The sequence below is a fragment of the Mobula hypostoma genome, chromosome 5, assembly GCF_963921235.1.
Source record: "Mobula hypostoma chromosome 5, sMobHyp1.1, whole genome shotgun sequence".
In the NCBI taxonomy this organism is placed as follows: domain Eukaryota; kingdom Metazoa; phylum Chordata; class Chondrichthyes; order Myliobatiformes; family Myliobatidae; genus Mobula; species Mobula hypostoma.
The window spans coordinates 48,561,552-48,583,364 of record NC_086101.1 but is presented as its reverse complement, the minus strand read 5'-3'; the positions used below and the strand labels follow the sequence as shown (position 1 = coordinate 48,583,364).

Here is a 21,813-nt window from a genome sequence, read left to right as displayed (position 1 = left end):
AGGAGCCTCAGGCCACTGGCAAAGCTGTGAAATTTATTGTCTTATTTGTACATGAAGCTCGCAGTTATTTATGCTGTTCAGTGTATCACAATGTCGCGTGCTTTACATTACTGTAAGATCGTAACAGGTACTGTATCTGCACCAAGTTTTTCAGTCTGAGATTTTAATTTGGGCTTCATATGAGGCATCCGAAAAGCTGATATACAGGAGATAGAATAACTGAATTGAATTGAATTGACTTTATTTCTTACATCCTTCACATGAGGAGGAAAAATCTTTATGTTACATCTCCGTCTAAATGTGCAATGTGCAATCATAGTAATTTATAATAATTTATAATAAATAGAACAGAAAGTATATTCAAATCAGCATGAATTAATCAGTCTGATGGCCTGGTGGAAGAAGCTGTCCCAGAGCCTGTTGGTCCTGGATTTTATGCTGCAGTACCGTTTCCCGGATGGTAGCAGCTCGAATAGATTGTGGTTGGGGTGACTCCGGTCCCCAATGATCGTACGGGCCTTTTTTACACACCTGTCTTTGTAAATGTCCTGAATCATGGGAAGTTCACAACTACAGATGTGCCAGGCTGTCTGCACCACTCTCTGCAGAATTCTGCAGTTAGGAGAGGTACAGTTCCCATACCAGCCAGTGATGCAGCCGGTCAGGATGCTCTCAATTGTGCCCCTGTAGAAAGTGCTTAGGATTTGGGGGCCCATACCAAACTTCCTCAACTGTCTGAGGTGAAAGAGGCACTGTTGTGCCTTTTACACCACATAGTTGGTGTGTACGGAGCACGTGAGGTCCTCAGTGGTGTGGATGCCGAGGAACTTAAAGCTGTTTACCCTCTCAACCTCAGATCCATTGATGTCAACAGGGGTTAGCCCACAACCAGCTCCTTTGTTTTTGTGACATTGAGGGAGAGTTTGTTTTCTTGATGCCTCTGTGTCAGAGAGATGACTTCTTCCCTGTAGGCCACCTCATTATTGTTTGAGATAAGACCAATCAATGTAGTGTTGTTGGTAAATTTAATTAACAGATTAGAGCTGTGAGTGGCGACACAGTCATGAGTATGCAGGGAGTAAAGGAGGAGACTTAGTACACAGTCCTGAGGGCAGTTCCTTCCAGCATTTTCTGTGTGCTACGCACTGACTAATAAGACTGTTAAGCTTTGCTGGAAAGGAACTCTGTGGCATAATTGCATGAGCCAGAGCAGCAGCTTTGTTGACTGATTGATGTACAGCGTGGAAAAGGGCCTTCCGGCCCATCGAGCCCCGCCACCCAACAATCCCCGGATTTAATCCTAGCCTAATCATGGGACAATTTACAACAACCAATTAACCGACCAACCGGCATGTCTTCGGACTGTGGGAGGAAACTAGAGCACCCGGAGGAAACCCACGAGGTCGCAGGGAGAACGTACAAACTCCTTACAGGCGGCAGTGGGAACTGAACCTGGGTCGCCTGTATGGTAAAGTGTTGTGCTAACCACTACGCTACCGTGCCACCCTATTCCCTACGGAATTGAACTGGAATCATTGACCAGGGGTGAATTTGTTGAGTCATACTGTATGCCCTTAACTCTTCCTGTTTCCCTTCTATCTACAACAAGCTCCTACAACATTCAGTCACAGTTCCAATCCACATGGTGCAGTCTGTAGTCACTAAATCAACCTTTTTATGCCTGGACATCCTGAAGTAATAGGATGGAAGAGTAGTTTGCCTTTCAATACCTTTGCCATCATTAACATTGGGTGAAACACGTAGAGAACAGATCAGCACAGGATGCTCAAGGGTGCAGGGTTTACTTAATCACTGAAGAAGATGATTCTGACTTCAAATAAATGCTGGACATGCTCAGCAGGTCAGGCAGCATCTGAAAGAGAAGTGGAGTTAATATTTTGGGTCATTGATGTAAAAATGTGTCGACCATAATCATCAGCTATCCATTTCCCTGCATAGATGCTGCCCGAACTGCCGAATTCCTCCAGTAGTTTGTGTAACATTTCAATTCTTTTTCTCTCTCTGGTTCTGCTTGACCAGCTGAGTGTATTTCGCATTTTCTGTTTTATTTTAAACTTCCAGTATTTGAAAAAAAAAAGGTTATTCATGCTTTAGGCTGTCCTGGCAAAGACTTGATTTATTGTGCATCCCTGCCTGCCATTGGAAAGGTGGTGGAGAGTCACCTCCTGGAATTGCTGCAGTGCTTCTGGCGAAGGAGCTCTTGTAGTGCTGAAGGCACTTCTGGAATGCTATTGCATAGGGATTTTTAGGATATAGGATAGTAATAGATAAAGAAAAATGACTAGCCAGAGTGAATTGTGACTTGGAGGAAAACTTACAAATGGTGGTATTTCCCTGTCTTTGGTACCTGCTCCCCCCCCGGCAATCTCCTTGGTGGTACAAGTCATGGATGTGGGAGGTGCTCGCTGAACGTTGTCCTCTTAGTTCATTAGGAAGGATGTGCTGGTCCTGGAGAAGGTCCAGAGGAGGTCAGCAACAATGATCCCAGGGATGAAAGGCATAGGCATAGAGTATTTGATGATTCTAGGCCTGTACTCGGTGGAAGTCAGAAGCGTTGGGGTAGGGCGGGAAATCTCGTTGAAACTACCGGATACCGAAAGACCTGAGTAGCGTGGATGTTGACATTAGTGTCCCAGGGCACTCAGAAAAAAGGGGTGTCCTTTTAAAACTGAGCTGAGAATGAATTTCTTCAGCCAGAGGGTGGTGTATCTGTGAAATTTATTGGCACAGAGGCTGTGAAGGCAAACTACTTGGGTGTATTTAAGATAGATATTGTTAGGTTCTTAACTGGTGGGGGAGTGTGGTTATGGGTTCTGAAGAGGAGGCAGGAGAGTAGAGTTAAAATCAGCCAAGATTGAATGGTGGAGTAGATTTGATGGGCCCAGTGGCTCAATTTGCACTTATAACTTATGGTTCCACATGGTCTCTCATTATTCAGCTGGCTAATTCCAATGAGCATCAGAGTTCTGTTATCTTTGCAATTTATAAATGATGGGGAAATTATTGGAGAGGATTCTTAGACGCAGGATTTATGAACATTTGGAGAAGCATAGTCGGATTAAAGATGAACCGCATAGCTTTGTGAGGGGCAGGTCATGCCTCATGATTGACTTCTTTGATGAATGTAGAGCAGTGTATAGATTTTAGTAAGGCATTTGACTTGGTTCCCCATGGTAGGCTCACTCAAAAAGTCAGGAGGTTTGGGATTTATGGACACATGGTTTTGTGGATTCAGAATTGCCTTGACAATTACTACCAACATATCACCCGTGGAACCAGAGGAACCAACACACGTGACCGCTGTTATACTGTACCACCATCAAGAATGTTTACCGTGATATCCCACGCCCACACTTTGGAAAGTTCGATCACCTGGCTGTATTTCTACTCCCAGCATAAGCAGGGACTAAAGACCACAGCACCAGCGGTGAGGTCAAAGAAGGTATGATCAAATGAGGTGAAGGAGCACCTAAAGGACTGCTTTGAGTCAGTGGTCAGGGCAATATTCAGGGATTCATCTCCGAGTCTGAATGAATACGCCACAGTTGTCACTGACTTCACCAAATTCTGTGTGGATGAGTGTACTGGTTATGCCCAAATCAAAAGCCATGCCCAAATCAAAAGTTCATAGTCTACTGAGGGCTAGATCTGTGGAATTCAAGACTGGTGATCCAGAAACATACAAGAAATCCAGGTGCGACATATGGAGGGCTATCTTAAGAGCAAAGAACGATACCAATTGAGATTAGGGATGGAATCAGATGCACATCATCTCTGGTAGGGTTTGCAGGCCATTACTTCCTACAAAGCGAAACCTAGCATCATGAATGGCAGTGATGCTTCACTCTCAGATGAGCTAAACGCCTTTTATGCTTGCTTTGAAAGGGGAAATAAAACTACATCTGTGCAATTCTTTGCAGAATCCAGCGATCCTGTGATCTTTGTCTTGGAGGCTGACAATAGAGCATCTGTCAAGAGGTGAACCTCGCAAGATGTCAGGCTCTGATTGTAAACTTAGTAGGGCTCTGAAAACTGTGCCAGCCAACTGCTGGAGGTGATCAAGGAGGTCTTCAATCTCTCACTGTTGCTGTCGGAGTTTCCCACCTGCTTCAAAAGGGCGAATCTCATACCCGTGTTTAGGAAGAGCTGGGTGAGCTGCCTAGTGGCACTCCATCTACTGTGATGGAGCTTTGAGGGATCGATCATCACTGGAATCAACTCTTGCCTAAGCAAAAACATGAATTTGCTGCAATTTGCCTATTGTCATGATAGATGTACAGCGGATGCAATCTCACTTGGCTATGGATCACCTGGACAATAGTAATACTTATGTCAAGCTGCTGTATATAGACTGCAGCTCAGTGTTCAATGCAATCATACTCCAGTTTTAATCAGAAAGCCCCAACATCTGTGCATCTCTACCTCCCCCTGCAGCTGAATCCTTGACTTCCTCACCAGGGGACCACAGCCTGTGCAAATCGGAAGTAATCTTTGTTCCTTACTTACAATCAATGGTGGTACACCTCAAGGATGTGTGCTTAGCCACTGTTCTACTCTCTTTACTCCCATCATTGCGTGGCTAGGCACAGCTCAAATGCCATCTACAAATTTGCTGATGACACAACTATTGTTGGCAGAATTTCAGATGGTGACAAGGAGGTGGATAAGAGCAAGATAGATCAGTTGGTTGAGTGCTGTCACAGCAAAAACCTTGCATTCAATGTCAGTAAGACCAAGGATTTGATTGTGGGCTTCAGGAAGGGCAAGTTGAGGGAACCTGAGCAGTCCTGATCGAGGAATCACAAGTGGAAAGAGCGAGCATTTTCAAGTTCCTGACTGTCAGCATCTCTGAGGATCTATCCCAACATATTGATACAATTACAAAGAAGACAAGAAATTAACTATATTTCATTAGGAATTTGTGCAGAATTGGTATGTCACTAAAGGCACCTGTAAATTTCTACAGATGTACAGTGGAGAGCATTCTAACTCATTGCACCTCAGTCTGAATATTGAGGGGGCACGGCACAGGATTGGAAAAAGCTGCAGAAAGTTGAGAGCTCAGCCAGCTCCATTGTGGACACTAGCCTCTCCAGCATTGAAGACATCTTCAAAAGGTGATGCTTCTAAACGGTGGCTCACATCATTAAGGACCCCATTAATCCGGTCGTGCTCTCTTCTCATTGCTATCATCAAGGAGGAGGTACAGGAGCCTGAATACCCCCTCTCAACATTTCAGGAATAGCTTCTTCCCCTCTACCGTCAGATTTCTGAACAGACAATGAACCAATGAACACTTCCTCAGTATTTTACTCTCAGCTCTTGTGGCACTACTTACTTAATTTATTTTTTATACATACTTATTGTAGTTTATAGTTCTTATTACTATGTATTGCACTCTACTGTTGCTGCAAAATGGCAACTTTCACAAGATATGCTGGTGATATTAAACCTGCTTTTGTTCTAACTCCGGTCACAAATGGGTTATGGCAAATACTGCCACATCACTGGGCAAGCATCCTGGAGAGGCATTGAAACAAAGGAGCTTGGGTGGTGAGAATGCAGGGATTAGAGGGGCAACTGGCCTTCTGCCCATGAATCCTGACCTCCAACAATGTGGACCGATGAATATTGAACACTGGAATGAAAATTTCCTCAGGTTTTAAGATAAAATTATTGAGTGTGGCTGCAGAACTAAGAGTAATATAAGATTGCAGAAGATTTAAACCATGGTCTGCCAGCTAATAATAAGGATTTTTTTTTGAGAGGAATTTGAATTCTTGTTGAGGCATTATTGGTGATTGGCTTATTATTGTCACATGTACCAAGATACAGTGAAAAGCTTTTGTTTTTCATGCTATCCAAACAGATCATTTCAGAGTGTAAGTACATCAGGGAATAGCAGTAACACAATGCTGAATATACTGTTACAGTTACAGAGAAAATACAGTGCAAATAATTGGTAAAGTGCAAGGACTACAACGAAGCAAGTTGTGAATTCAAGAGTTCAACTTTATTGCAGGAGTCTCATAACAGCTGTTTAGAAGTTGTCCATAAAACTGGTGGTATGTCCTTTTAAGCTGTTTGATCACCTGCCCAATGTAATGGCCCCCCTGCTTCATCATAGGTGACCCTGAAGATTGAGGGTGTCTTGCTTCCACTTCAGTTCTGTGGGTTTTGAAAAAGCCATGAGACTAATGTGGGATTGCAAATATGGGTGGAGCAGGAGGTTCTTGGCAGGGCCTTGAGTTGTATGAGAACGTGGAATCACAGTGTAAGTGGGAGAAGGAGCACAGTGATTTGCTGCTTTCATCATTTATATTGGACTTTGCTGATCTCCCAAAGCCTGAGAGTCTTCTTGATGAAAATCTGAATTCACCTTCCCCAGCAGCAGCGGTGGGCCAGTGATTTCAGAACGTTGATGGGAATGATGGAGTCTTTCAAGAAGACTTTGAGCACATCCTTCAGTCTTCCCCCCCATCCACCTAGTAAGCTCTTCCTGTAAAAAGCTTGGAAAAACGTGTTTTCTTTACGAGTCTGTTGTCAAACATAGGAAGGATGTGTAGGAATTTGAATTCTCATCCTTCGAGGGTCAACAACAGCGTCTTCTACAGTGATCAGATTCTATGGAGGGTAATGGACATTCAGTCTTTCAGGCTGAGAGCCTTCATCAGGGCATCAGGTCACTAAGTTCCAACTCTAGTATCTAGAGAGGTCAACTGTTAATCAGGAGGCATAATTTTGAATCTCACCACAGCTGTCCTAGATTTCGAAATTAATTAATCAATTAAATCTGGAACTAACAAGCTAGTAACAGCACTAATATGAATCTGTCTGAAGAATCAACATGGTTTGCATGTGGGAACAGGGGAAGGAAATTTGCCATCTTTTCCTGCTTCCAAGCCCACCATTGTGGTTGACCCTTAACTTCATACAGTGGATTATGTATGTCTATAGGTGCCTGCGAGCGGCAACACAAGTGGATAGGTTCGACAACAGCTTCTTCACAGCTGCCATCAGGTTCTTGAACAATCCTAACACTACCACAGACTATATTTCGTTTTCTCTGTCTCAACTAACATTGTGATGGTTATTTATTCTGCCATGTAAGTTGCATAAAATTTATGTTAATTTAAGTTCAGGTTAACTTATGCTTTTAAAGTAGTGTCCCACTGCTGCAAAGAGCTTAATTTCAATGACATTTAAATACTGTGTATGTATGCCCATGATAATAAACTTGAACTTAAATGATGTGCCCTATCCGTAAGAGCTGACTGCACCTCGTGTTGGCCTCGGGGAGGACACTGGTCTTGGTTTGCTGTCTTCGCTAGGGGATATTGCCGAGACAATATTGATCTGTACATTGAAGGGCCACCTGTAGTTAAACTAGGTTTTGGAAGCATTCCAGAAGGATGAATTCATTGTTGTCTAGTAGGTTACAGACAACTGGGCTATACCCTGTAACTAACATCATCCCCAGTGGTATAGTCCAGTGCTATCAATAGTGTGCAAAAGAATGAGCTGCTGGAAGAACTCAGCTGGTCAAGCATCATCTGCGGTGGGAAATGGACATTCGTCATTTCAGGTTGTGGCTCCACAGATGCTGCCTGATCTGTGGTGTTCCTTCAGCAGTTTATATTTTTGTTCCAGATAACTGAAGTCTCTTGTCTCACTATCTATGTAGTTTATTGTTGGAATGCACATCGTGGATAACACTTTTTATTTTATCTTTTTTGAATTTAATTCACTGCCTTTTGAGAAATTTTTCCAAGGTCAGTAGTGATAAATAGACATACTAGTACCATCTCCAATGAAGATTGGAGACAGAGGAAAGAGTGCACATTTGTTCCTGCACCAATCATGAAGTATAGCAGGCGACCACACATTTCATCCTTTGTTTCATTAATCACAGTAAACACAGTGGGATCTGATTGAAGACCCACACAATTTTAAAATCAATCATAATATCTCCCCTGCTTGTGGTGCTCAGATTTTGGTGATGAGACTCAGAATATTCATAATTAAATGGAGGAGCATTGAAGATTATACCACACACCTTGTTAGCCAATGACTAGGGAATTTGTTATACAAATTGGGTGTCTCCAAACACTTGAGTTTGTCTGTGTAACTTCAAGTAGACAAAAGTCCCTTTATTTAAAGTAACAAATTGCACTGTTTGGAAAGATATTTGGTTTTACTCAAAATGGCAAACAGCTAAAGTTTAATGTTACTGCGTGTCAGGATATTTTGATCATGGCTTAAGTTCTCTAAACACTGCAGAAATGCTGCTCCTAACAAAGGTAACGAAGGTGGAAATGAGGAGAGCTTGCACTTGGTACAAATGGATGTACCTCTGATGATGTGAGATCTAGTAGCATGGTAGTTCACATGCAAAAAAAATGTTGGGGCAGTTCAGCAGGCCAGGAGGCATATATGGAGGGAAATGAACAGTCGATGTTTCAGGCTGAGATCAGGACCCTTTATCAGGGTATCAGATCACTAAATTCCTGCTCTAGTATCTATGAAGGTTTGTTTGTTATGTACTGTGTCGCATGACGTGGGCAATCATAGTCTATCCATAACCATGATTGTTCTTGGCAGATTTTTCTACAGAAGTGGTTTGCCATTGCCTTCTTCTGGGTAGCATCTTTACAAGATGGTTGACCCCAGCCATTAGCAATTAAGGAATGAAAGGGTTACCATATGAGGAATGTCTGGCGGCTCTTGTGGTGTATTCCCTGGAGCTCAGGAGAATGAGGGGAAATCTCATAGAAACATTCAGAATGTTAGAAGGGCTGAACAGGTTAGATATGGCGAGATTATTTCCCATGGTAGGGGATTCTAGGGCAAGGGGGCATGACTTCAGGATTGAAGGATGTCCTTTTCGAACTGAGATGTGGAGAAATTACTTTAGTCAGAGGGTGGTAAATCTGTGGAGTTTGTTGCCATGAGTGGCTGTGGAGGCCAAGTCATTGGGTGTATTTAAGCAGAGATAGATAGATTCTTGATTAGCCAGGGCATCAAAGGGTGTGGGGTGAAGGCAGGGGAGTGGGGATGATTGGAAGATTTGGATCAGCCCATGATTGAATGGCAGACCAGACTCAGTGGGCTGAATAGCCTATTTCTGCTCCTATATCTTATGGTCTTATGGTCTTCAGAGATTGTTTGCCTGGTGTCAGTGGTCGCATAACCGAGACTTGTGATAGGCACTAGCTGGTCATATGACCATCCACCACCAGCTCCCATGATTTCATGTAACCTTGATTGTGGGGCTAAAGCTTGATTTATACTTCTGCTTAACTGGATGCCGACACCTACGCAAGTGGCCTACGCACATTGCGTGCATTTATACTTGTGCGTTGGTGTGTTTGTGTCACTCTGCAATTCGCGCACGTCACGCATGTGCACTCACCTGCCCACGCAAGGCTTCATGGTCATGGTAGTCTTTCTCGGGGTAAACAAGAAGCGAGCGTCTTTTTTCGTAAAAGCAAAATGTGTCCTCCATAATTTCGGAGGTCTGTAAAGCTTTATGGAAAGCATTGCAGCCAGAGTTCCTTCCCTGCCCTTCAGTCGCCCAATGGGAAGCGATTGCAGCGTAGGAGGAAATGCGATGCTACCAAGCGGACCAATCACAGTTCTTACGCTCTGCGTTGCTGTAACACGCGGTTACATTTTGGGAGAGGTGCGTGTCGCAGCAACGCAGGCTCTCGCGTAGGGTTCCGCGTCGGCTTTGCGTAGGGCTTGCAGCGACGCGGTACTTACAGCGACGCGTTGATGCAGAAGTATAAATCAGGCTTAAGCAGGTGCTACGCCTTGCTCAAGGGTCACCTGCAGGCTAGCGGAGAGAAGGAGCGCCTTACGCCTGCTTTGGTAGAGACATATCTCACACCACCACCTCATCTCCAAAGGTAGACTGTTAATTGGGAAACACAGTTTTGAATCTTGTCACAGGTGTTCTAGATTTCAAAATGAATCAATCAAATAAATCTGGAACTAAAAGCGCGTACCAGTGCTAATGCTAAGCTGTCTGATGAATCCATGTGTGTTGCATGTGAGAGCCGGGGAAGGAAAGTTACCATTTTTTCCGGCTTCCAAGCCCACCATTGTGGTTGACTGTTATCTTCATACAATGGGGTTGGGGTGGAATTCTATAGCTGCAACACAAGTGGCTAGGGTGGTGAAGAAAGTGCATGAAATGCTTGCCTTCAATAAGTCAGGCCATAGAACATTAAAGTTGGCAAATCAAATGCATCTTCTTGGGACATTAGCTCCTAGTGGAGCATAGGCTATTGATGGCCTCCATCGTTTCCACCATCCGAAGTCGATGTTGTGGTTGGAATTCATCAATGCTTCTGTAATCCGTTGTACCCACTGTACAGGGGATTGGTGTGTACAGCTTCACCGGAGCCATGTTGGCCTGCTTTTCCCATCTGCACCTCTCACAACGGGGACATGAGGTTGGACTATGAGAGGCAGCAAATGTTACGGCTGTAGAAAGCTTTGGTTGGACTGTTCTGGTCACCACATTACAGGAAAGATGTGGCGGCTTTGGCGAGGGTGCAGAGGTTCAAGATGTCTGGATTGGAATGTATTAGTTATTAGAAATTGAGCAGACATGGATTGTTTTCCTCTGGAGATCAGACACTGAAGGAAGGCTTGAATAGGTTTATAAGATTATAAGAGGATAGATTGAGATGTTTGTTTCTCTGGGGTGGAAATCTCAAAGGTGAGAAGGGGAAAGTTTAAGTTTAAGAGAGTAGTAGGTGCCTGGAATGCACGGCCAGGAGAGAACGTAGAAGCAGATATGATAGTGATGTTTAAGAGGCATTTAGACACACACATGAATAAGCAGGGAATAACTATCATCCAGTAGCACTCACATCTACAGGGATAAAATGCCTTGAGACATTGATCTTGGCTATAATCAAGAACTGTCTCAGCAAGGACCTGGACCCACTCCAACTTGCCTATCGTCACAAAAGGTCTACGACAGATGGAATCTCAATGGCTCTTCATGCGACTTTAGATCATGTGGACAATACAAACACCTATGTCAGGATGCTGTTCATTGAATACAGCTACAGAACCTGGGTCTCTGCCTCCCTCTGCAATTGGAACCTGGACTAACTAATACATTCCAATCCAGACTGGAGTATCTTAGTTGGAATAAATCCAAAACTACAGTTTGCAGAGGAGTAGTTCTGTAAACGAGAGCATTAGAAGGACAGAAATTGCCATGTTTTGCTTTGTTAGAAGCTAATTTGTTCCTCAATCAATAAATAACCTAGTTCTCAAATTGTACATGGCACCTTGATTGTGTAATGTGGGTGCGGTGTTAACATAATCTGAGAGATGTGAGATAGGAAAGATTTGCATTCAGATCACACACTTCATGATTTTAAAGTGTTTATAGTCCTGGAGGGACATTTTCAAATGTTAACATGGCAGTCAATTTAAAAGAAGTAAGAAATAAAAAACAATCTAAGCCTTGAGGATATTTTTGATTGGCCCTCAGCAGTAGCTGTGTGATGGTAAGATGTATTGAAGCAGAGGTTAGATAAGGCAGATAAAGTTAGAAAGTGGATTTAATATTTGATTGTTTAGGTTTGTGTTCGATTTATAGTTCCAATGTCATCGAGTTGTCAGAGTGAAGCTGGGAAATACTCCTTTTAGCTGCAAGTGTACAAAATTGGAATTCTCTTTTACAGATAGCTGTTAACATTAGACTAGTTGTTAATTTTAACAATGATAGATTTCAGCTGGTCAACTGTACATTAAGGGTTTGTGAGACCAATACAGATAAATGGAGTCAGGTCATGGACCAGCTGTGATCCCTACTGAATAATAAAAACAGAAAAAGTCAGTTAAGTTTATTGTAACAGGCACAAGTATGTGTATGCACAGGTGCAATGAAGAAATTAATTTCAGCAGCATCATAGGGACATAACATCAGAGACACAACATTTACAAGATAAATTATACAGTAAAGCAGATGAAAATTACACAAAAAGAACAAAGTTCTTTTATGTAAAAAAACAAAGTCCTTTGTAGTGCAATGTGGTCAAAGTAGTCATTGTGTTATTAAACTGAGGTAGTGTTTAGGGTTGTTCAAGAACCAAATGATTGAAGGGAAGTAACTGTTCTTGAAATTGATGGTGTGGGACTTTGGGAGTCTGTACCTCCTGCCCCACGGTGGCTGCAAGAAGATTACATGGCCCAGGTGGCAAGGATCTTCAACGACAGATGTTGCTGTCTTGAGATGCTTCTGGTAGAGTAGACCAGGGGTTCCCAACCATTTTTATGCCATGGACTGATAGCATTAACTGAGGGGTCTGTGGAACCCCTGGTGTAGAGGGATGTGCCAGTGGGTGAGCCCACTGTTCTCTGCAGCTTCTTGTCTTCCTGCGTTTATTCCGATGCTCCTAATTTGCACATCATAAACTCCAACAAATAACAATATTATAACAATCAAATCTGTGTGTCTGTCAAGGGAAAATTAGTCCAGCATGCCACAGAGATTTCCCCTTGCCCCTTTTCCATATAGCACCCTGTGATTTTACAGGTCCACGCCAGAAGGCCAGTAAAAGTAAGCACCTACAAAGTGCAGAGCGCACCAGTATTGCACTGAACCGTTAACCAGTAATGTAAAAATGAAACTTGAACCTTCACTCTCCTGATTCAAAAGAAGTGGAAGGTCTACCAACTGGGCAAAGCTAACACCAAGAAGGTAGCTTAGTGGTTAGCGGGATCCTGTTACAGCCCGGGGCATTCCGGAATTCAATTCTGCTGTCGTCTGTAAGCAGTTTGTACCTTCTCCCTGTGAACTTCCTGGGTTTTCTCGGGTGCTCTTGTTTCCTCCACAGTCTATGATGTACCGGTTAACAGGTTCATTGGCCATTATAAATTGTCCTGTGATTTGGCTCAGGTGAATTGTAAATTGTCCTGCGATTCGGCTCAGGTGAATGGCAAATTGTCCTGTGATTTGGCTCAGGTGAATTGTAAATTGTCCTGTGATTCAGCTCAGGTGAATTGTAAATTGTCCTGTGATTCGGCTCAGGTGAATTGTAAATTGTCCTGTGATTTGGCTCAGGTGAATTGTAAATTATCCTGTGATTCGGCTCAGGTGAATTGTAAATTGTCTTGTGATTCGGCTCAGGTGAATGGAAAATTGTCCTGTGATTTGGCTCAGGTGAATGGAAAATTGTCCTGTGATTCGGCTCCCGTGAACTGTAATTTGTCCTGTGATTCGGCTCAGGTGAATTGTAATTTGTCCTGTGATTCGGCTCAGGTGAATTGTAATTTGTCCTGTGATTCGGCTCAGGTGAATGGAAAATTGTCCTGCGATTCGGCTCAGGTGAATTGTAAATTGTCTTGTGATTCGGCTCAGGTGAATTGTAAATTGTCCTGTGATTCGGCTCAGGTGAATTGTAAATTGTCCTGTGATTCGGCTCAGGTGAATTGTAAATTGTCCTGTGATTCGGCTCAGGTGAATTGTAAATTGTCTTGTGATTCGGCTCAGGTGAATTGTAAATTGTCCTGTGATTCAGCTCAGGTGAATGGCTTGGCAGTGTGGCTCTTTGGGCCGGAAGGGCCTGTTCTGCCCTGTACCTCCAAATAAATAAATAAAGGTTCCTATTTAAACTAGTCAATATTCTGAGAGGAAAGTTGTCATGTTCGTTGTATATGTTGCTCTGTGTTCTGACTGGAAGCACTTGCTGAGGCCTGAAGGTCAAGACTTCTTGCCCAAGAAGCCATGGTGGTTGAAATTGAAAATATTTGCATATTTCAGTAAATGTTTTGGCACATTTTAGTGCCTTGAGCAATTCATCTGCTCTCTGCATCCTTCAAGAAAGAGTAAAATATAAGTTACCCCAACCAGTCTAACAGGAGGGGGTCATCAGTCCCTCAGTTATAGGTTGACACATTATAGAGGCTAATAGCTGAGGGTGAGAATGACCTCGTGTAACGCTGTTTGGACAAAAAGCAAAAATGCTGGAAGTTCCCAGGACATCAGGTCACTTCTGTGAAGAGGGAAACTTGCTAATCCTGGTTGTGTAAGGTGTGAGCTATTTTAACTGAGTATTGATAGACATCATAATATCTTCATTGCTGTAAGACAGTGTGTATCTTTTTGCTCTAACAAGCAGTGAGGGATGCCTGTGGCGTTGCTGTCTGGATAGCAGAAGAGTATAGAGCAAGCTGTGTCAGAACAGAAGGCTAGGTCATCATGATGGTCCACTGAAGATGTTTGGTTGTCAGAGTAACTGGAGAGAGAGAGTTTTTGTTGGCAAGCAGGCTGCTAAGGAGAGGCCAAAGATCTAAAGTAATCAGCTGAAGAGCTGAAGGGAAGAGGAGATTTTTGTTTCTGAGCAGCTGTACTGAGATCTGGAGAGCAGTATCTGACTGACTTGTGTACTGCCGGTTACACTGCTGGCATCTGGGGCATCGGTGAAGATCCTCCATCTCTGGTGGTGTGCAGAGCTTCCTTCATCTTGTCAGAAGCTTCCTCTTGGCTTTCGCTACTGAGGCATGGAGACTCAGGAATACCATTGCACTCAGATGTAGAAGGATTCTTCATAGTTGTTTCCAAAACAAATTTTGTTTTACCGGTCAGGGTGGTAGCCCTGAGCTGAACCCTCGAACCTGGAGCAGCAGCAGATTCTACACTTTGACGTGTTTGGCATGGGTGACCCGACTAAGAACCAAAGCATGAAGCCCGGACTCCAGCCTACATAGCTCTCCAGGTGATTGAGACACACAAGCCTCCAAACCACGACAAGGATGTGGTCCTGTCAGAGGGTTACCTGACATGTGGGTGGAATTGGATTCCATGAATACAAAGCTCCCCTGGAGAAAGCTCAGGAGTGGAAACAACTCACCCCGGGCTCTCAGTGGGCAGGTATGAAAATGATGGGTGGATAGACCAGTTCCCCATGCTTTTGTGATTCTTGGAGTCTTTGTGCGTCCTCTTGTTTCATTGCAACAAATCACGCAGGTTTTTAACCGTCCAAACCGAAAGCAGAATCAATACCACTAAAACATTGTGGCTCTTTCTTTGCAGAAAATGACTGTGCCCTCACGGTTAAGTAGTGTCCACACTTGGAAAGTAAATGAATAGCCAGTGAAGTACTTGCTGTTGCCTTGAGCCTACGAGGCGTGGCTAATAAAAATGCTATCATTGAGATCTGGAATGTAAATTTTAGTCACAGATATGAATGTAACCTACGTACCAGTGACTAAAAATCTTCCTATAAATAGCGGCAGACAGGAATGTGAGTTGTCTCTTTGAATGGAAAACAGTTCAAGGACTACAATCCCCAGGCTGTGCAGATTTATGTTATTTATTGTAGTCGCTTGGAAGTACAGCTGAATGACGTCATAATTAGACAGATAACATCTGGAACATTGCTTTCTTTCCCTTTTCAAATTTCCAACTGCCAAAATAACGTTTCCTACGTACCCAGAGAGGGAGCCAGCCAAACTGAATCAATCCAGTTCAGAGAGAAGTTACTTGCGCACTAGGCTTACCTCTGCGTAGTGCTTCAGAGAACGTCTCCTCTGGGTGATTCTCATGGCTCCACTCTCTTACTGGATTAAAAAGGTACCGGCTAGTTTGATCGATCAGTCTTCAAAAAGATTTTGTGTGTGGTGTTGCTAATGTCTGGTGGTTATTGTTTTACTTTCTCAGGTGATGTGTGGAGTTAGTATGATAGACCATTCCCCTGACCCCCTTTATTCCACACTGTGCTGGGGCTGTGAATTCACAAGAGATCTCTATTTTCAGTGTCCTTGTACAATCATAGTATGTTCCAAAGGAATATATTAGCATTTAATTAGAACTGGAAATCCCTTGCATCCGAAAGATGATGACTTTTCATAATGCAGTCTTCCATCAGAGCTGAACGATGGTGCAGCTTGGAGTAGATGCTCTAAGTTTCTAGTCGATTGCAGTCTGGAGCAGGGGTTCCCAAGCCTTTCTTTATGCCGTGGACCAATACCATTAAGCAACGGGTCCGTGGACCTCAGGCTGGAAACCCCTGGTCTAGAGGAAGAGTGTGACCATGCCGGGCACTGTTGTGTTTGACTGAAGTGCTGTACAGCTGGACAGAATTGCATTCAATGTGCCTTAATTTAAGTTCAGTCACCTTGCCTGATTACCAAGGTGTTTTATTTTAGCAGTGATGATGACTTTTGCAAAAGTGGGAAATATAAGCAAAATATTCTTCAAAATGCCAAGCAAATTGGGCAGCATCGGTGGAAAGAGAAATGGCATAAATATTTCAGATCAACAGTGCTTTATGGTGTAAAAACTGAACAGTGTTTCTGGGCGCAGGGAATTGGGCGGGGGGAGACAGCAGAAGCGAGGGTCTGTAACAGGGCAGCAACTAGAAGGAATTAAAGGTGAAAGATTTCAACAGTAGAACCATAACGGAACTCAAGGTGGAGCTGATGATAGTGGAATGTGGAACGAGGATCTCTTACCTGCCAGCTTGTACTTCTCCCCTCCGTCCCACCTTCTTATTCTGGTTTTTCCCCTTCCCTTTCCAGTCCTAACGAAGGCTGTCAGCTGAAATGTGGACTGCTTATTCCCCTCCATCATGCTGCCTGACTTGCTGAGTTCCTCCAGCAATTTGTGTCTGAAAGATTGTAATGGAAAGACGAAAAGTAATTATTGAGCTTGGGATCAAACCTTACTGGAACAGCATGGGAGGCTGAGGATGGAGAGATCAGGCTGGGAATGGGATGGAAGATGGAAGCAGTAGGAAGCCGTAAGTTTAGGATCTGACTCAGGGATTCTTCAAGGCCATTGGTCAGTCTGCATTTGGTCTCTATCTTGCACCATGGATCTCTTAACATTTTTCTTCCTGCTGTTCCAGGTTCCTGATGTTATCAGCAGCATCCGACAGGTCTCCAAGGCCTCCTTAAAAGGGGATGCCAAGTCCCGGCAGGACAGCGATGACGCCTTCTACAACTCACAGAAGTATGAGGTGCTGTACTGTGGCAAGGTGGTGGTGATGCACAAGAAGGCCCCGTCCACTCTCATTGATGACTGCATTGAGAAGTTTGCCCTGCACCAGCGGGAAAGGGAGCGGCTGAAACTGCTGAACGAGGACTCCCCGGCAGAAGCTGGTGAGGGGGGAGAGCTCCTCTGCGACGCGGCCGACGAGGCGGCCATCAGCACCAACCTGCCCTGCGGTGGCGGCAGCCAGGGTGAGCTGCTGGGCACGGGCCCTTGCTTGGCGCTGGCCCAGCCCGGGCCGGAGGACGCGCCACTCGAAGATGAGCAGGCTGAGTTCCGGTACCGGTGCAACAGCGTCGCCAGCATCCGGCCCAGGAAGGTGCCTGACCTCGCCACTAAAGTACCTCCTCGACGTCGTCATGCCAGTGCCCCAAGCCACGTCCAGCCCTCTGACGCAGAGAAAAATAGGACAATGTTATTTCAGGTATGTGTGTTCATTCATCCCCGTTTTCTGAGAAAGAGCCAGGTAATTGGATGAATCGAAGTTCTGTTTCAAAGAAGCAAAGAAACATCCTTTATTATGTGATTCCAGCATTAATGAGTATCCTTGGATTTAGCATTTTATTTAATTCAATTGCTAATGTCCTGCAATCATTGAACAGATAGAGGCTTCATATGCAGTGCTTGCATGTTTTCTTTGTAACATATGGGTATCAATGGCAGAGGAAATTTGTATTTACACAGCATGTTTTTTAAGAAATAATCCATGATGCTTTCACTTGAAAGGGTGATGGGAGAAGTTTAGTCAGCAGCTTTCCAATCAACAGTGAAGCAGACCACTGTGCAAGGCCATGGGAACCGAGCAGGGATATGAATAAAGATCGCAAGATTGTCTACTCTAGACTGCAGATCCCGTTGTCTCCAACTCCAACAGTCCTAGATATCCCCAGACAGTCTCCTACTCAGATCTCGATTTGATCGAATGCCCCCAGATCACGGATCTCACCGACTCCATCCCTGGCTCCAGTGGTTATGATCGCCTCGGGGCTAGTGATGTTTTTGTGGTCAACACCGGTTCCAGTGACCCCAAATGGATCCAGAAGCTGGATTCCACTGCTGCCAAAGCCGGTTACTGTGACCCCAGATGTCTTCAGACTGCAAATTGCGCGCCCTCTCGGTCCAGCTCCAGCCTGGACCTTGACCACCAGCACCTCCAGGATGAGACTTTACTCACTGCCACTGGATCCCCAAGCTCCCCTCCCCCCACCACCACTCTCCACCCCTGTCTGTCACCATCACCTCTTGCATCCTCGGAGCTCACCCCGCCTTTCCTGCACACCCCAACCATCCTCTCTCCTTTGGCATCTACTACTACTACTACGACATCAACTCAGGCCTAAGTCTTCCAGATTTGAACCCGAGGTACTTGTACTCAAAGACTTTCTTAATGGTATCATTCTTTATGTTCTTGAGAGTACCTTCGTCGCAGTTAAACGCCATGTCTCTGTCTTTTTAGCGTTTAGGTAAAGTCCAACTTTATTGCACTCAGTTTCCACTTTTGTCAGTAACTGCTGTGCTTCCTCCATCTGGTCAGAGAGCAGAACTGGCATCACCAACTCTCTTCACCTCTAATCCTCGCCATGCCTTCATCATTCCCTCTGACCTTCCCCTCTCTGTGGCTGAACATTCTGTCCTCCGCAAAGGTCTTACCATTGTCACCCTTCGCTCAGACCTCAGCGAGTTCCGCACCCTCCGCACATTAAGCTCTTCTTCTGTCGCCTCCATCTCTGAGCCCACCCACGTCTTTGGCGAGAATTCCACACCCCACACTGACCCCTTCTCCTGTCTTCAACCCTCCTCCACATCTTGGACACCGCGCGCTGGTTCTCTGCCTGCTCTGAATCTGTTCCTTTGGAATTGTGGATGACATGTCAACCATCTTGACTCCAGCAATCCTCTCTCCACCTCAAATCTTACTATATCTGACGCACTGCCCTCCACTCTCTCCACACCAGTCCCAACCTTCCAATCAAACCCACAGACAAAGGGGATGCTGTTGTAGTGTGGCAGACTGACCTTGACCTTGCTGAGAGCAGGCGGCGACTCTCAGATACCTCCTCATACCTACCTCTTGAAGAGAATCCCATTCCAGACCATCAGAAAACTACTTATGGCACCACCACTAACCTGATCAACTCTGGAGGACTCCCATCCACTGCCCCCAAACTCATTGTTCCCTTACCCCGCATTACTGGCTTCTATCTCCTATCCAAGATCCATTTTGGCATCTTCCCCCTTCCTTTTCAGTCCTGATGGAGGTTTACTTAACCCCAAGAAAAAGAGCAACATTTCTTCTTTGTGTAATCTTTGTAGCTAGAATCTAGGAGTATAAACTGGGTGTCCCATTGCTTCACTGAAGTTTAAGTTATACTCCACTATACCTACTTTTTTTTGGGGTGGCACAGTGCTGTAGCTAATTGAGTTGCTGCCTCACAGCTACAGAGACCAGTTACAAAACCTTGCCTCCCCTTTCATTGACTGTGTCCAAACTACCCGCTGCCTTGAGAAACCTGCAAACATAATTAAGGATCCTTGCCACCGCATTGTCTCTTCTGCCACCTCCCATCAGACAAAAGATACAAATGCTTGAAAACACATTCCACCAGGATCAAGGATATTTTCTGTCCGTCCTTTTGTTGTAAGACTCTTGAGTGGACCATGATAGAGATGAGCACTTGATCTCTCAGTCGACCTCACCACGGCCTTGCACCTTACTGTCTGCCTGGACTGGTATTTCTCATTCTGCATTCTGTTATTGCTTTTCCCTTTGTGCGACCTCCCTGTAATTATGTTTGGGATGATCTGTCAGGATGGCATGCAAAACACAAGCTTTGTACTATATCTTGGTACGCGTGACAATAATCAAACAACTACTAATTTCCAATTGATCCTGGTTTCTGATGCTATCTCTGTGGAGTTTGCACATTTGCTCTGTGACGTCACCAAAGCTATGCGGGATGATAGGTCAGTTGACCACTGTACTTTGTCCTTGGTGCGTAGATGAGTGAAATGTTAGGTGAATAAAATGAGATTAACTTTACTCTACATGGGTGGTTGACAACGTGGACACAAAGAGTAGTTAGCCTCTGAAATGAGCTGCCAGAGGAGGTGGTGGAGGCAGGAATATTTAAGAGGCATCTGAACTGCAACTGGAATGAGTGAAGTGCAGAAGAATATGGGATTAATGCAGACAAGTAGCCTGCTGTCTCTTGAAATGGGCTAATCCTGCATTGCTAGCACATATTTCTTTCCTCACACATTTATTTCTCAGAGACCACATTCTAGCCAACCTGTCTCAGGTCTACAATGTTACATTCAGCACCTTGGAATTCTTAACGATGTTCACCAGTTGATTAGTGGAGGCTTTCAATTAAACAAAGTTACTTTCAAGTGGAATGATGTCCATCCTCTGTTTTGCAGGTTGGCCGGTTTGAAGTTAACCTCATCAGTCCTGACACCAAAACTGTCGTGCTTGAGAAGAACTTCAAGACTATTTCATCCTGTTCTCAGGTTTGTTGTTATCTCATCTTTTCTGTGGATTTGGTTGCACAATTTAGACAAGTCTGATGCTGCCTGCTGTTATTACTATTTTTTGCCAGATTATTCTAATGTTAAATCAAAATGTGCCCAATGCTGGAAATTGAAAACAAAATCAGATAATGCTGGAAATGCACAGTAGATTGTTCAGCAATTGTGACGAGAGGAGCAAATTTGACCTTTTATTCAAAATTATAAGAATTAGAGTTAAGCAAAGATTTGGACTGCAGAAAAGTGTGTGGAGGAGCAAGAACAAAAGGGAAGCGCTGTGATTAGGTGTAGGATGGGAGAAATGCAATGTGGGTAAATTAATACTTTAAGATTCGATTGTACGTAAGCTGCTCAGCCCACTATAACCATGCCGACCATAAAGTACACAATTTGTTCTAACTCACTTTACCAGTACCTAGCCTGTAGCCTTCTATTTTTTGGAGATATAAGAAATAAATTCTTTAAGGAAATAACAGGCAGGATAGACAAAGGAGAGTCAGTGGATGTTGTTTTCTTGGATTTTCAGGCCTTTGACAAGGTGCCGAACATGAGGCCATGAAACAAGATAAGGGCCCATGGTATTACAGGAAGGATGCAAGCATGGATAAACGATTGGCTGACTGGAAGGAGACAAAGAGTGGGAATAAAGGGGGACTTTTCTGGTTGGTGACTAGTGGTGTTCCACAGGGTGTCTGTGTTGGGAGACTTCTTTTCGCGTTATATGTCAATGATTTGGATGGTGGAATTTATGGCTTGTGGCCAAGTCTGTGGACAATACAAAGATATGTAGAGGTACAGGCAGTGTTGAGGAAGCAGGGAGTCTGCAGAAGGACTTGGACAGATTAGGAGAATGTGGGAAGTGGCAAATGAAATATAGTTTAGCGAATTGTATCGTTATGCACTTTGATAGAAGGAATAAAGGCTTAGACTATTTTATTAATGGGAATAAAATTCAGAAATCAGAGGTATGAAGGAAATCGGGAATCTTCTTGCAGGATTCCCGAAGGTTAACTTGTAGGTTGTCAGTGGAAAGGGAGGCAAATGCAATATTAGCATTAATTTCCAGAGGATTAGAATATAAAAGCAAGGATGTAATGCTAAGGTTTTATAAGGCATTGATCAAGCCACATTGTGACTATTTATTTATGTATGTATTTATTTAGAAATATAGCATGGAGCAGCACCACCCTGCAATCCATCCGTTTTACACTAGCCTAATCACAACACAATTTACAATTACAAAT

General features: G+C 44.1%; 1 protein-coding gene across 6 annotated transcripts in view; it reads left to right on the top strand.

The window, feature by feature from the left end:
• Nucleotides 1-21,813, top strand: part of tbc1d4 (TBC1 domain family, member 4) — a 313,622-nt gene that overhangs the window by 144,609 nt on the left and 147,200 nt on the right. For 4 of the 6 annotated variants that reach the window (XM_063048455.1, XM_063048461.1, XM_063048456.1 and 1 more), the window contains exons 2-3: nt 16,899-17,465; nt 20,462-20,551. In XM_063048455.1, coding sequence (XP_062904525.1) covers nt 16,899-17,465; nt 20,462-20,551 — 657 coding nt within the window. Of the gene's footprint in view, nt 1-9,842; nt 9,930-15,539; nt 15,623-16,898; nt 17,466-20,461; nt 20,552-21,813 lie in introns of those variants that run through there. The other 2 variants (XM_063048458.1, XM_063048457.1) reach the window with 2 other exon arrangements.